This window comes from Pteropus alecto, unplaced genomic scaffold (genome assembly GCF_000325575.1).
Source record: "Pteropus alecto unplaced genomic scaffold, ASM32557v1 scaffold38, whole genome shotgun sequence".
In the NCBI taxonomy this organism is placed as follows: Eukaryota; Metazoa; Chordata; class Mammalia; order Chiroptera; family Pteropodidae; genus Pteropus; species Pteropus alecto.
The window spans coordinates 2,939,666-2,952,612 of NW_006442512.1; the positions used below are offsets into that span (position 1 = coordinate 2,939,666).

Below are 12,947 nucleotides of genomic sequence, written 5' to 3' on the forward strand. Positions count from 1 at the left end.
GGCCTAAAAGCCGCCTCGGGTATACTTTTCCTTGTGCAGCAGGGCTGATAACGTCGCAAAAGTGCAATTAGTATTTTTCCTCAGTTCTTTCCCGCTGACACAGCAAAGAATCACAGGTCAGCAAGACTGGGAAAAAGATTAAAGTTATATTTTATTTATCATTTTTTAAATTTATATTATGGTAACATTGGTTAATGAAATTCAGTAAGTTTCAGGTGTACAATTCAACAGTAAGGCATATATATATTGCATTGTGTGTTCCCCTCCCAGAGTTAGATTTATTTCTGTCACCACATATTTGACCCCCTCTACCCCATAGACCTACCCCTTACCCCCTACCCGCTACCCTCTGGTAACCACTAGTCTATTGTCCATGTCCATAAGTCTCTGTTTGTCCTGTCTGATTTTGCTTTTAGGTTTATATCCCACGTATAAGAAGTGATTTCATGTGGTTTTCAAATTTTTCTGACTGGCTTATTTCACGTTGCATAAGTAGGAAGGTCTATATTATATCTGGGCCATGGTGGGTGGTTACAAAGGCATTTCTAAGTGAATGGCATGTGAGGTCATTAATCTTGATTGACACTTGTCTGCTATATAACTCTTTGCCTAGTGTGCATACGCTTACCCAGAATTCAGTCTGTTATAATTAGATTCACGAACTTCCAGGCATAAACACGGTATTAAATGATAGTATAATGAGGCTGAAATTGTGGTCAGGTTAGGGTAGTACCTTCTGCGCAAGTGTCTGTGGCCGGATTAAACCAGCTGTAGGTTATGGCCCTCCTGTCCTCTGGGGATGCAGCAAGGGTTCTCTAACTACCAATGGCTTGTTCTTTGGGCGGTCTCTAGGCTGGGCCTCCATTTCTTTGTTCTCAGATTTCTCACATTGACTAGCTACCTAACAGTCAATGGCAAATTCATTAAATTTGTTTAGTTCTCTAGTCATTAGCTTTCACAAATGTATCGCATATGCCACATTGCTGAAGTAAAATCTTTGTTATTGGAAGTCTGTTAACATGAAAAACTAGTGTAGATAATAGTAAAAGGAAACTGGAGAAGGCTATGAGGAAAACTGTGGCTTGTGTTAAAAGTAAAAGTCTAAAGAAAGCCTCATGGGAAAAGCAATAATTTTAATTTGATTATTGCTTATAATTTCAGGCCTATAGTTTACAACCAAAATTTAAGACATTCAAGACATTTATAAAATAAGTCAATCTGACACTCATTTCAGTTGCAGAGAATCTTAAGAAATGTAATTGGAAGTAGCACTATTTGGCACAAAAAACCATAGGTCCAAAGTAAAGCCTTAAAGAGATTCCAAAGAGTGTGGTGCGTATAAAAATCAGGACAATCTGGTAAATAACAAATATTAAATATCTACTTCATGGGTAAGGCACTACATTAGATACCATGAGAAATATAAGGATGACAAAAACTCTGTCTTTACCATAAAATAAATGAAGTCTATTCACAATAACAATTTAAGGAAGAAAGTGGAAGGAACTGTAGAGATACAATATTAGATAGGATCAAAGGAAAGATTCTAGAAGGCAGCTGAGCTAGGTCTTAAAGGATCAGTAAAATTTGAGAATGTGTCAGCAGTTATATTGTATTATACTATTTGCTACCGTTTGAAGTGAATTAATTTTATCTCTCTTAATTCATAAAATTCTCAAAGGTGAAGAATGGTTATCTTTTGCACTAAAATGTGCAAGGCTACACACAGAAGATAGATCTTCATACAAGGTCTAGCTACAGGCGGGGCTGACAGACAGGTGGAAGACTTACCTTCAGGCTGTGTTTCTACTCGCAGAGGAGCTGAACTCTCCCCGGAGCCATGCTTGTTTTGAGCCATAACTCTGAAGATATACACAGTTGCTGGCATTAGGTTTTGAATGGTTACCTGCATTTCTCCTGGATGACTGGTATTCTCAACACGTTCCCTTTGGACAAAGAGGGATTTGGAAAGAGACAGAACCGATTAGGAATATTTCTAGGATACACAGTTTCATTTTCATTGCAATTCCCACAGACATCACACCACATTGAAATCTTAACAATTTAAGAAATTAACTTTCAAAAAAGAAAACTTCTAGGGATGGAACAGTGCAGAGTAGAATATGAAAACTTGTGAAGAGCAATGTCATACGTGTCTGATAACTCGCTGATGTTCTCGCTTAAATATTACTGATATTGCTGGTCCTAATCACAACGTCCTTGCAGAGAAGCATAGACAAGGGTCTTGTCAGTGCCATTTCAAATGGGGCAGCTGGTCATTAATTTTGTAGGCTTTAAGAATTACTGAATTTTAAGGGGTGATTCTCAGGAAAACAAACAAGGTGATTACAGGTTATGACCCAATTCACACAGAAAATATCAAGGGATGCTGTGTACATTTTGGATAACAGACTCTCACGAAAATTAGATTATCACTCTTAAAATTGGGAACATTAAAAATTTAAACGAATCCTAAAAGTAACCTACTAATCTATAAAATAAGCTAATCATGACATTGATTTTTATCATTTATTTCTTAAAATGAATACTTTTTGAATGATTTTCAAACTGATTTGAAATGTTTGACAAATCACAAAAAGTACAATGAATCTAGCAGTCTAGTGTTACTTGATAAAAATATAAAAGCAATTTTCTAGGTTCTTTTTAAAAAAAAACTTCCAGGCTTTATCTTGGAAGAGGGGTCTGTATGTCTACACTTGGGTCCATAATTATGCTAAGTGTACTGTTATTAATATAGCAAAAAGTAGATTATATTATACAAGAGTTATCAACAAATAATGTGAAGGAGTTTACTTGTTTTAGACAAAGTGCTAGGCTTTAAAAATTGCCAATTACATGAGGAAAGATCTGTACCTATCTTGAGTAATAAAAGGGCTCTGTGGAAGGAATTATTTGAATTTACCTAATGAATTAAAATATTGATAATTTTCTATGAAATTACTGATAAAACTGTTTAGTTCTACACGACCATATACCAGTTTGTCTGATTGTATATGAACATAGATTTAAGTGTTTTTCAATAGTTTTCTAAAGTTCCTTAAACTATCTTCTTTTAATTAAACAAACAAACAAACAGTACAAGCATCATATTTACAGAGGTTGGTTGTTTGTAATCAAGTCTACTGGAAAAGAGTACTATAGTAACAAAAGTCATTGCTCAGAGAAAGTGGAGATACTTATGGATATTACTTTTTCAGCTAAACCTCTGTCTAATTACAACAAGGTTTAAAAAGGAGGATGTCAATTGATTTCTTACATTTGAGGTTTCTAACACTTGGTTTGATCACAAGTGATTGCTGTTTAAAAGGAAGTATCTCACCAAACTAAAAACTCCATGTGAGAGCACAGCTTATGTCTGTTTTGCTCACACTGCATATAAGAGTTTGAATAAGTTTTCTCTGAGAAAGATGGGGGGGTACTGCTTTACTTTAAAATGAAGTGAGTGTCTCATTCATGTTCACATACTACAGAAGCAGTATCACGTGTGTGCTGAATAAATGAATGGAAATTTACCTTCTGATATGCAAATCTTGTATAGTAATGATATCATGTATATCTTTGGTTTGTTCTTATATGAAAGGGAAAAAATGGGAGAAATGAGTGAAGGGAATTAAAAACCTAGAACAAATTTCAATAGAAGCATTATAATCAAAAATCAGTAATACTTATGTGTCCCAGCACCTGAAAAGGCTTCTAACACTAGTTTGGTCTATGGTCCTAGAACCAAGTGTCTGCCTGGAAAAAAATACTTCTGACTTCAGGACAAGATCCAGGGTGAACTGTAAAGTACAATTCTCTTAAATGTGTGGGCCACAATGGGACTGAGAATGTGTTAGCTAAAAGTAAAAAGCAGAAAGACAAGACAATCTTGGGCTAGATGTGAGGAACTATGATTCTAGTTCTGGCAACACTACTAGCTTGCTAGTGGACCATAGGCAAGTCACTAATTCTTTCTGGGCCTCAGTTTCTTCATGTATTCATTATTCAATAAAAAAAATGAGATGAGGATAGCAAACTTTTTCTTAAAGGGTCTTGAGAGTAAATATTTACAGGCCAAGAGGCAAAATGGAAAATATTATGTAGTTACTTATATAACCTATTACAATGTAACCATTTGAAAATGTAAAAACTATTCTTAGCTCCAGGGCCATAAAAATAACAAGTCTGATTTGGCCCAGGGTCCACAGTTTGCCAATTCCCAGACTAGACTTACATACCTAAAGCTTTGTCCATTTCTAAAATGCTATTAATTTCTGGAATAACTTATTCTGAGTTCTCTATTATAAAAATACTGCTGTTTACATTAAAGGCATGGGGGGGGGGTTTGGCAACGCTAACATTTCATAACTGCGCAAGGTAGAGCAAGGACCCTTCGTAATCTTGGGAAATTCAGGAACCCAACACAATTACAACTCATGACCAAGGCACGTAGTGCCACCTAGTGGTTGAATTTTCAAATGCAAGTAGTAGGGAATTCTTATAAGTCTGTGAAGAGAAGTCATTACCCTCGTTTTTGATGAGAAAATATAAGCCTACAAAGGTTAAATTTTCTTTATAACAAGTAATCAGGATCCAAACTTTACTTCTGTTCTTTCTACTCCTTCACTGCTTTCTATGCAGAAATTATGAAGCAATGAAGTGACAAAAAAAATTACAGTCTTCAAGAATCTTCCTTTGAAATATTCCGTAGATTTATTCTGTCCACTCCAAGTCACTGCTGTCATCTTCATCCAGGCCACACCTACCACATGCCTCGATTAACATAAATACTACCTGATTTGTCTCCCTGACTCCATTTCTTCTCTCCATGCCAGGGTTTCTCAACCACAGCAGAACTGAGATTACGGGCAGGATAATTCTTTGTTGTAAGGGGCTGCGATATATACAGTAGGATGTTTATCAGCATCTCTGGCTTCCATTCACTAGATACTAGTAAGCCTCACCTCCCATCTCAGTTGCGATAACCAAAAATGTCCCCAGATGTTGCCAAATGTCTACTGGGAGGTAGGGGGCAAAACTGTGCCTGGTTAAGAATCATGGCTCTAGGCATTTACACAATACATATAGAAATATACAGATATAAGTCACTTAAAAATTCCTGTCTTGTACTTCATATGGATATACATATTTTAATTGTGTACCCATTCCTCAATCAACAGACATTTACACTGTTTCCTTTTTCATTCTTACAACAATGCTACAATGAACATTCTTATATATATGAGAGCCCTATCCATATATATCGATATCTACAGGATTGAAACCTAAAAACGTAATTGTTGGACTGAAAGGTATGTGCATTAAGAAACAAAATCCTGCCACCAAGAGCCTAGAATACATTTCTTCCCAGAATTTAACTTGCATAACACTGGATATTATCAACTTAAAATTTTTGCCAGCCCTTATGGTGAAAAATGGTAACTCATTATTTTGTATTTCCAAGATTGTCAGTGATAGTGAAAATCTTTTTTTTAACTTTAATGAGCTTTCCACTAACTTCTGTGAATCATCTACTCATACCATTTGCTTCTTGGGATCTCTGTGTTGTAGGAGCTCTTTGTATAGCTTGAATATCAATAAATCTTTTGTAACTATTATAAATTTTTCCCGTTATAACTTGACAGTTTGATTTTGTTTATGTTTTATCATATAGAATTTTACAGTGCTATATAATAAAACTTTGTCAGTCTCCCCTGATACGGCTTCTGGATTTTGTCTTCCTTAAAAAAGCCTTTCATAGGCAAATGATAAATGTAATTTCTATATTTTTTTCTAACACATTTATAGGTTTCAAAATATCTCTTTATCCATCTATAATTTGTTGTTATGCATGATACAAAACAGAGAACTTTGCTCCTTTCTATCAAAAGGAGTAAATTATTTCAACATAATTTCTTGAATAATTATTTCTCCACTGACTGAGGTTAATTTATTCTCTTAACAAATATTTATTCAGTGCTACTATATGCCAGGCTCTGTTCTAGGTGCTAGTGATATTCTATTAAACAGACACAACAAATACATTAATAAAAAAAAATGTTTTTCAGAGTGCTAAATGTTCTAAAACAAAAGCAAAAAAATAAAATAGGGTGATGTGATAGGGGTGTTCTGGTAGATGTTTAACAATTGGCTCTTGTATGCAGCGCCGTCACTGTAAGTACTCCCACCATGCCCAATTTCAAACTACCAGGTCACGTCATGGGTTTACAAAATTTCCAGAAAATTTAACAATTGGCTTGGGAAAAAGATGGCTTCAGTATACCACAGCGTGAGAGTGACTGAGGGGCTAAGCTGGGTGGGTTTGTGGAAGGCCTGAGGTAGTATTATTTGAGGGTGACAGACAAGGGCCTGACAGTTATTTGTGAGGGAAGTGCATTTCTGGTAGGAGGAATAGGGCAAAGGCCCTGCAGTGGAAGCAAGCTTCTGTTTTGAGGAACTGCTAAATGCTTTCTTCCAGCTGTGAAATACTATGCAATTTGCAATGAGATTTGAAAGTGGATTGGAGACACTAACACAAATGCTGTTTGGTAGTAATGTCTTGCTTTTTTTGTGCCTATAACTATGTTTCTGTAACTTTGTAATTCCCAAAACAACCAGTGCAGTGTTCAGATAAACATTATCCTATGGGTGGCTCCATCTATCTGGTTCAGTAATGTCACAGACTTCTCCAGAGTGTTAAATCAAGGGGTCTTCACTTGATTTGGGTTCCTATACTTGCTGAACTTGCCAGTCTGGTATTAAAGACAATATATGTCAAATGTTAGCACCCTGGTAGAAATATAAACTGTATTTCATGTGTTAGGTCCCTAATCAAAATATATATGATAACTTTCTTATTTTGGGTTGAAGTAACAGCACAATTAAGAAATCTACACAGCAATGCCAGGGACACACAGTCAGCATGTGGCACGGCTCCTCGCAAAGACGTTATAATTGGGAAAACAACACAAATACACATAAAATAATCGAAGAGGAACAACTTACGTCTGTGTAAGATCACGTGTTATCATAATTAAGTGCCCATATGAGTGGTACAAACGCACATATAAGAGAAACGCTATATGTGCTGAAAAGGTAGAGAAAACTTTAGGAGGGCATCCCAGGGCCAAGAAGGGTTAACTGAATTTAGCTTTAGATGAGAAAGGAGAAAGGGGGAACTGAATGAAAAGAACAGACTGGGAAGAAAGGTTACACAGTGATAGGAACTAGACTCGTTTCATGAGAAAGTGAGTTCAACTTGGAGATAAGGAAAATAAGGTTGAACAGATAAAATAAAGGTAGGTTGTGGAGTAAAGTAGCCTGAGGATTCTGGATAATCTCGTATAAGCAATGGAGAGGCAATGTGAGGTCCTGAAACAGGAGGAAATGGAGAATTTAATGAAAATGCTGTTTTAAGGAAATAACTCTCTAATTACTCTTGTGTCATCAAGGAGATCCCCCCCGAAGTTCAGCAGCCACATCTGCATAAGGGTGCAGGCAAACATTCATTGCAGATTATTTTAATAAATTAAGTCTACCTTAATTTCTACAATCTGAAAGTTCTAAATAAGCCATATCTTATAGACTGAGCTGACTGAAACTAATGAAAAAAGGGTAGATCTGGTTACATTTTAATACTTCCACCTAAATAGCTCTAACTACCCTTTCCCCAAGTCATTCCAGAACAGCAAGAAGGAATACCAGGATTTCAGTCTGTTTGGGAATTTATTTCTAATGACTTAAAATTAGAGAAGATGCATCTCAGTGATATTTTATGGACTGAAAATTGGTACAGATCCTGCACAACAAAGAGCAGGTGAGCACAACTGGGCTGAGTGGAACAAGATGTAGCCGACTGGTTCCAGACATACAGGCACTTACCTAGCAATCCCCTCCTTGGTGTAGAAGACAGAGTAGGTGAGGTTGTCTCCCTGAGGATCTGATGCCGGTGTCCGCCACGTCAGTTTGATGAAGCGGGTAGAGACCAGGGAGGCCACGACATCCCGAGGAGCTGAAGGCAGTGGTCCCGTTGTGGCTGGTGCTAGATGGTCAGTAGTGGCACTGGTCAGTGAAGTGGGAGGTAATGTTGGGATGGCAACATCTTGTCATGTGCAAACATTGGGGAATATGAAGGGCAAACCACGACGGTTTTAAAAAAGAGAACAGAAAAAACAAAAAACAAAAAAGAAATAAACAAAACCACGATGGGAAATAAAACAAAATGAATGAACATAAAGAAGGCCATTAAACTGAAGGCTGACATGCAGGCCAGGGTAATTACTGAAAACTAATGGGCAATACTCAAGACACATTGCTGCGGAGCAAGCAGACTTTCTGGTCACTGTAATGGTTGTGGGCAAGGCACAGGGAGGGTGACGGTTGAGAATAAAATATTTCACAGAAGGACACAGCAGTACCCAAGTAATTTCCTCTAATCCTGAAAGCAGCATGCAACATCTGTCAAACTTTGCATGTAAAAGTCTTATATGTGATAAAACTGAAATCTTTTCTTCTATTTTATCAAAACATGGAGTAACTTGTGTAGTATGCATGAGCCTAGTTACATTCAACAGGTTCCGGGCTACCGTGACTTCACTGCACAGCTGTGTGTGTCTTCAACCCTTCCCTGATTCGAGAGGCACACCTTCAACTTTAGTCTAACATGAAACTCTGCTCTCTGTGTTGGCGATACCCAGGGAAGTTGACGACCTTCCTCACTTCACTAAATTATAGTTCATTTGCGATCTGATCAATTCATTTAACTATGACAGTATGAAATCATGAGTCAAAAATTCCAAAGCCACAAAAATACAATACTTAGGTAGCTTATCTGTTTGTTACTGTAGTGCATATTACAATGGCTTACAGACCTCCAGGACCAGAGGGGATAGATGAAGCAGTGGGAAGGCAAAGCTCCACTAGACTAGTTAAAAGCCCTGTTTGTACACCTGTAATTGTGGATAGCTTTATAACCTAAGGCAGTCCCTTGGACCCTTCTGATTTTCAAAGTTTTTCCCTAATATTAAACTTAAAATCTCTTTTGCCTTGGGGCCAGAAAGTATTAAGTTTAATCTCACAATTTTTAACTAAAAGAATTCACTACAATTGTGTCATCATAACCTTAACGGGAAAGTCAGAAGAGAAGTAGAGAAGAAAACACAGAAATTCTCTAGTTTTCAATGAAATGACAGGGCAACAACCTCCTGGAAATATCTGTGAACTGTAAGAGACTCTAATGTGAAGCAGTCTAAATAAATGCCAGAGAGAACACATTCTCTAAAAGACAGAAGAAAACCAACCTGAAGTCTCTAGATAGGTGGATAAGCAGAAAGAGTAATCCAATAGCTACCATTTACTGAACACTTTCTACACAGCACTCTGGCTCTTTATATGGACTCATTCAATCCTTACAACTCTATAGGTACTACCATTTTATCTGTCTTATATGTAGAGACTGACATTTAAAAGGAATAACTTGCTCATCCAAGGTCACACATAATAAGTGGGGGAATGTTAAAACCAATGCTGGTTTTAGTTTAAGAAGCCTCTGGATTTAGCCAACAGAGGAGTTCTAGTCCTGGTTGTGCCACTTACTAATTGTGTCACCTTGAGCAAATCAGTTATTCTCTCTCACTTGTTCCTTTTCCTCCTTCTAAGGAAGTGATTTTGAGAATATAGAGTGCTATCAAAATGTAAGACTATGAAGTCACAATCCACACTTCACCGACATGTCAACATTATAACAAAGTTAAGTCTGAATGGCCACTGAGGCCTCATTCTTATCCCTTATGCTTCAAACAGATGTTCTGCCTCTCAGAGGAAATATATACCTCTCACAGCTTTGTGTTCTTTTTCATATACTGTGTCGATTTATTCACACAACAACCCTATGAGGCAGGGTGGAAATGACAGGATTAGATGTTGGGGTGAAGGTAAAAAAGGAGTCCAGGACTCCTGGGTTTCTGGTGTAAGAGAAAGGGTGGTTAGTGGTGTCGCCAAAAGAGAAAGAGGAAACAAACTGAGGGAGAGATGAATTTGGTTTTGAACATGCTATGTCTAAAGTAATGATCCAACATCCGCAAGAGAAATGTGTAAGAAGCAACTAGAAATATGGATCTCTGATTTTTGTAAAATTAAAAGTCCCTAAAACCCTTAGAGGGAAATGGTTCAGAGCGGACTGAACAGCCTTGCTTCCCTGCTTCATTTCTGTGCCTGTTCAAAAACACACTAGGATACCTCCAAGTCTGACCCAACTCGCCAAGCTAAATTTTTCTCAGCTATCTGCTGGCCAGAGAGAAAAGGAAGTCTGTAACGACAGGCAGTAGAGCATACTAGAAAAAGCCCAGGAATTCATACATAAGGTACGAAGACCTTATGTTCAAAACTTGACTCTGCCATTTCCTAATAATGTGAGGCTGGGCCGGTTGCTTAGTCTACCTGATCTCAGTTTCCTTGTCTATAAACTAGAACAGATAACACTCCCTATCCACATCCCAGGCTGATATGAACCAGATGAAAATCAATAAGAAAAGTGCACATGGAAGTACTAGGTATATTTTACCATCACGACTAGCTTAAGTGGGTGACAAACACAAGAATATTAGGTATAAAGGCAACTAGGAAGGGAATGTAAGCTGTAAAGACTAGGTGATGGAAGTATATAACAGGTGATAACTGAATCACTCAGGGAACATCCAATTAGCCTACTGAGCTTCTATAGCACATATCTGTAATTCTTTAATGGCATCAAGCATTTCCCACTTATATTTTTCATGTTCATGTTCTATTATGTACACTAACCTATAAGCCCCCTGAGGATAAAATATGTATCTGCTTCATCTGGGAATCACTCACCATGCCTCTGTACATTTTACATAATTGATAAATGTAATTTATTGAATTAATCAGTGGAAGAAAATTCAGAGAGAATGTCAGTGCAATGGAGACCAGTGTTTTAGACTCTCATTACACAAGGCAATATTTTAATCTTTTTAGCTGATACAAAGTATATACAAATAATATTTATATAATTATGATATGTAAACATTTGCTTTGCAAATGTATTTTAATAGTTATACATGGAATAAAAGTATAAATAATGCTGGATAATCATAAACGATTCCTAATTAGCCAAGGGAAAAAAAATCCATGTCCACTGTAGTGCTCACATTCTTGACCCACTATCCCCAGACTGGTTCTATTGCTGTTGTTCCATGTTCTGGCTGAGCAGTATAGTCTTACATAACCCAAGAGAATCAAATAGGCAGGTAAGTTAGCAGGACCAAGGCATGGTGATATAGACTGGGACTTAAGACTTCTAGCACGATGCTTTGAGGAAGTCAACAAATTCTCTTCCCTTTTTGGGAACTTTTTGGCAGCTATAAAGCTGGACAAAAAACTGGGAACTGTCCCAAGGCGTACACCAAATTGAGAGGCATTTATTCATAAAAACTATCATAAATAATAGGGAAAATATGCAAGTCTGTGGTATTCTTGCTTGGGGTTGCTTCCAGCCCCCCAGTTCTGTTGGGGTGGTCTTCAACCAGCAGAAGGCAGGCCCTGGAAACCAGTGGCTTCGCAGCGCTGCCAGAGGGGGCTTACTTGATGTGGAGCATTGTCAGTTCACATGGCAAATCTTGGTAGCAAGTGAACAGGAAGGGCTGGTTAGCTCTGCTAGTCTGAGGTTGTGAGTTTTGTGAGACAAACAATGGATGGTAGAATTGCTGGATATTTAACAGGGAGCTTAGTGAGGTGAAAAAGCGATAAGAAGATTTAATAAGCTCTTCACTCGTCGCAGGTTAACTGAAAGCCATGTGTATATGCAGCAAAGACAGAGCAGGCCCAAGCCGCCCACATGTCCTGGCCAGTGGAACCTATATGTATGTTTGGAAGACAACTGAGAGAGTCTGGCAGAAAGCAAAAGCGTGGGCAGACTAAAAATGCCCTGAATTTTTAATGCATTCCCCAAACCAATACAGATCCATCGGCTGAGTGGAAGGCTTATTGGCTTGAGATATTTGAGCACAACTTCTGACTGATATTTGCTAAACACTAGTGCATACAGACACAGGAGTTACCCCTAGAAAACCAGACTTAAAAATAAAAACAAGAAAATTCAACCCAAAGCTAAGTAGAAACATCAGTGATTACACACTGTGGGGAAGACAGACATCACAGATTTAGTCCAGGCAAGATAGTACACAAACAAAAAAGCTGGGGAGGGGAGGAGGAGTCAAAACTTGTAGGTGCTATGGTATGTTATTCAAAATTATCCAATATTCAACAACAAAAAAAAATGACTAGACATGAAAAGAAAGAAGGAAGTGTAAAACAAAGAAGTGTGACCCATACTCGAGAAGTAAAAAGGGCAGTCAGTACAAAATGTCTCAGAGAGTACTTGAAAATTAGATTTAACAAAGACTTCAAAGCAGCTATTAAAATATGTTCAAAGAACATACAGAAATTATCAAGAACTGTTTGGAGTCTGAGCTTTCACCTCACTTAAGAGTTAACAAGAGAGTTATTAGTGCTTCATGGGAACTGGCGAAGGAACGAGCCTTGTGTCAAAGACAAAGCACTTTATTACTTAGGACGATGGCAGTGGCCAGTGCCTCTGGTTTATTTTTGTCAGCACCCCAATGCCTCACAAGTCCCACGAAGACAATGCAAAGGGCTCATGATGGATGCCTGCACAGGCAGTAGGTTCTTACAGGAGTAGAACCCTGGGCTTGAGGGATTCACCACTTTTACAGCAAGCTAAAGCAAAAAAAAAAAAAAAACGGGCCTGCTGTGGATATCTAATTTAATTCTGTTGTGGTCAAAGACATACTTTGTATGGTTTCAGTCTTTTTAAATTTACTGAGACTTGTTTTGTGTCCCACCATATGGTCTATTCTGGAGATGGTTCCATGTGTGCTTGAGAAGAACCTGTATCTGTAACTATGGCT

At 37.7% G+C, this 12,947-nt stretch overlaps 1 protein-coding gene across 1 annotated transcript in view; it reads right to left on the bottom strand.

Moving 5' to 3' along the window:
- Window positions 1-12,947, bottom strand: part of NEO1 (neogenin 1) — a 154,638-nt gene that overhangs the window by 52,002 nt on the left and 89,689 nt on the right. The window contains exons 8-9 of the mRNA XM_015597664.2: window positions 7,882-8,101; window positions 1,792-1,946 (exon numbers count right to left, since the gene is read on the bottom strand). Of these exons, the coding sequence (XP_015453150.1) occupies window positions 1,792-1,946; window positions 7,882-8,101 (375 nt within the window). The remainder of the gene's footprint in view (window positions 1-1,791; window positions 1,947-7,881; window positions 8,102-12,947) is intronic.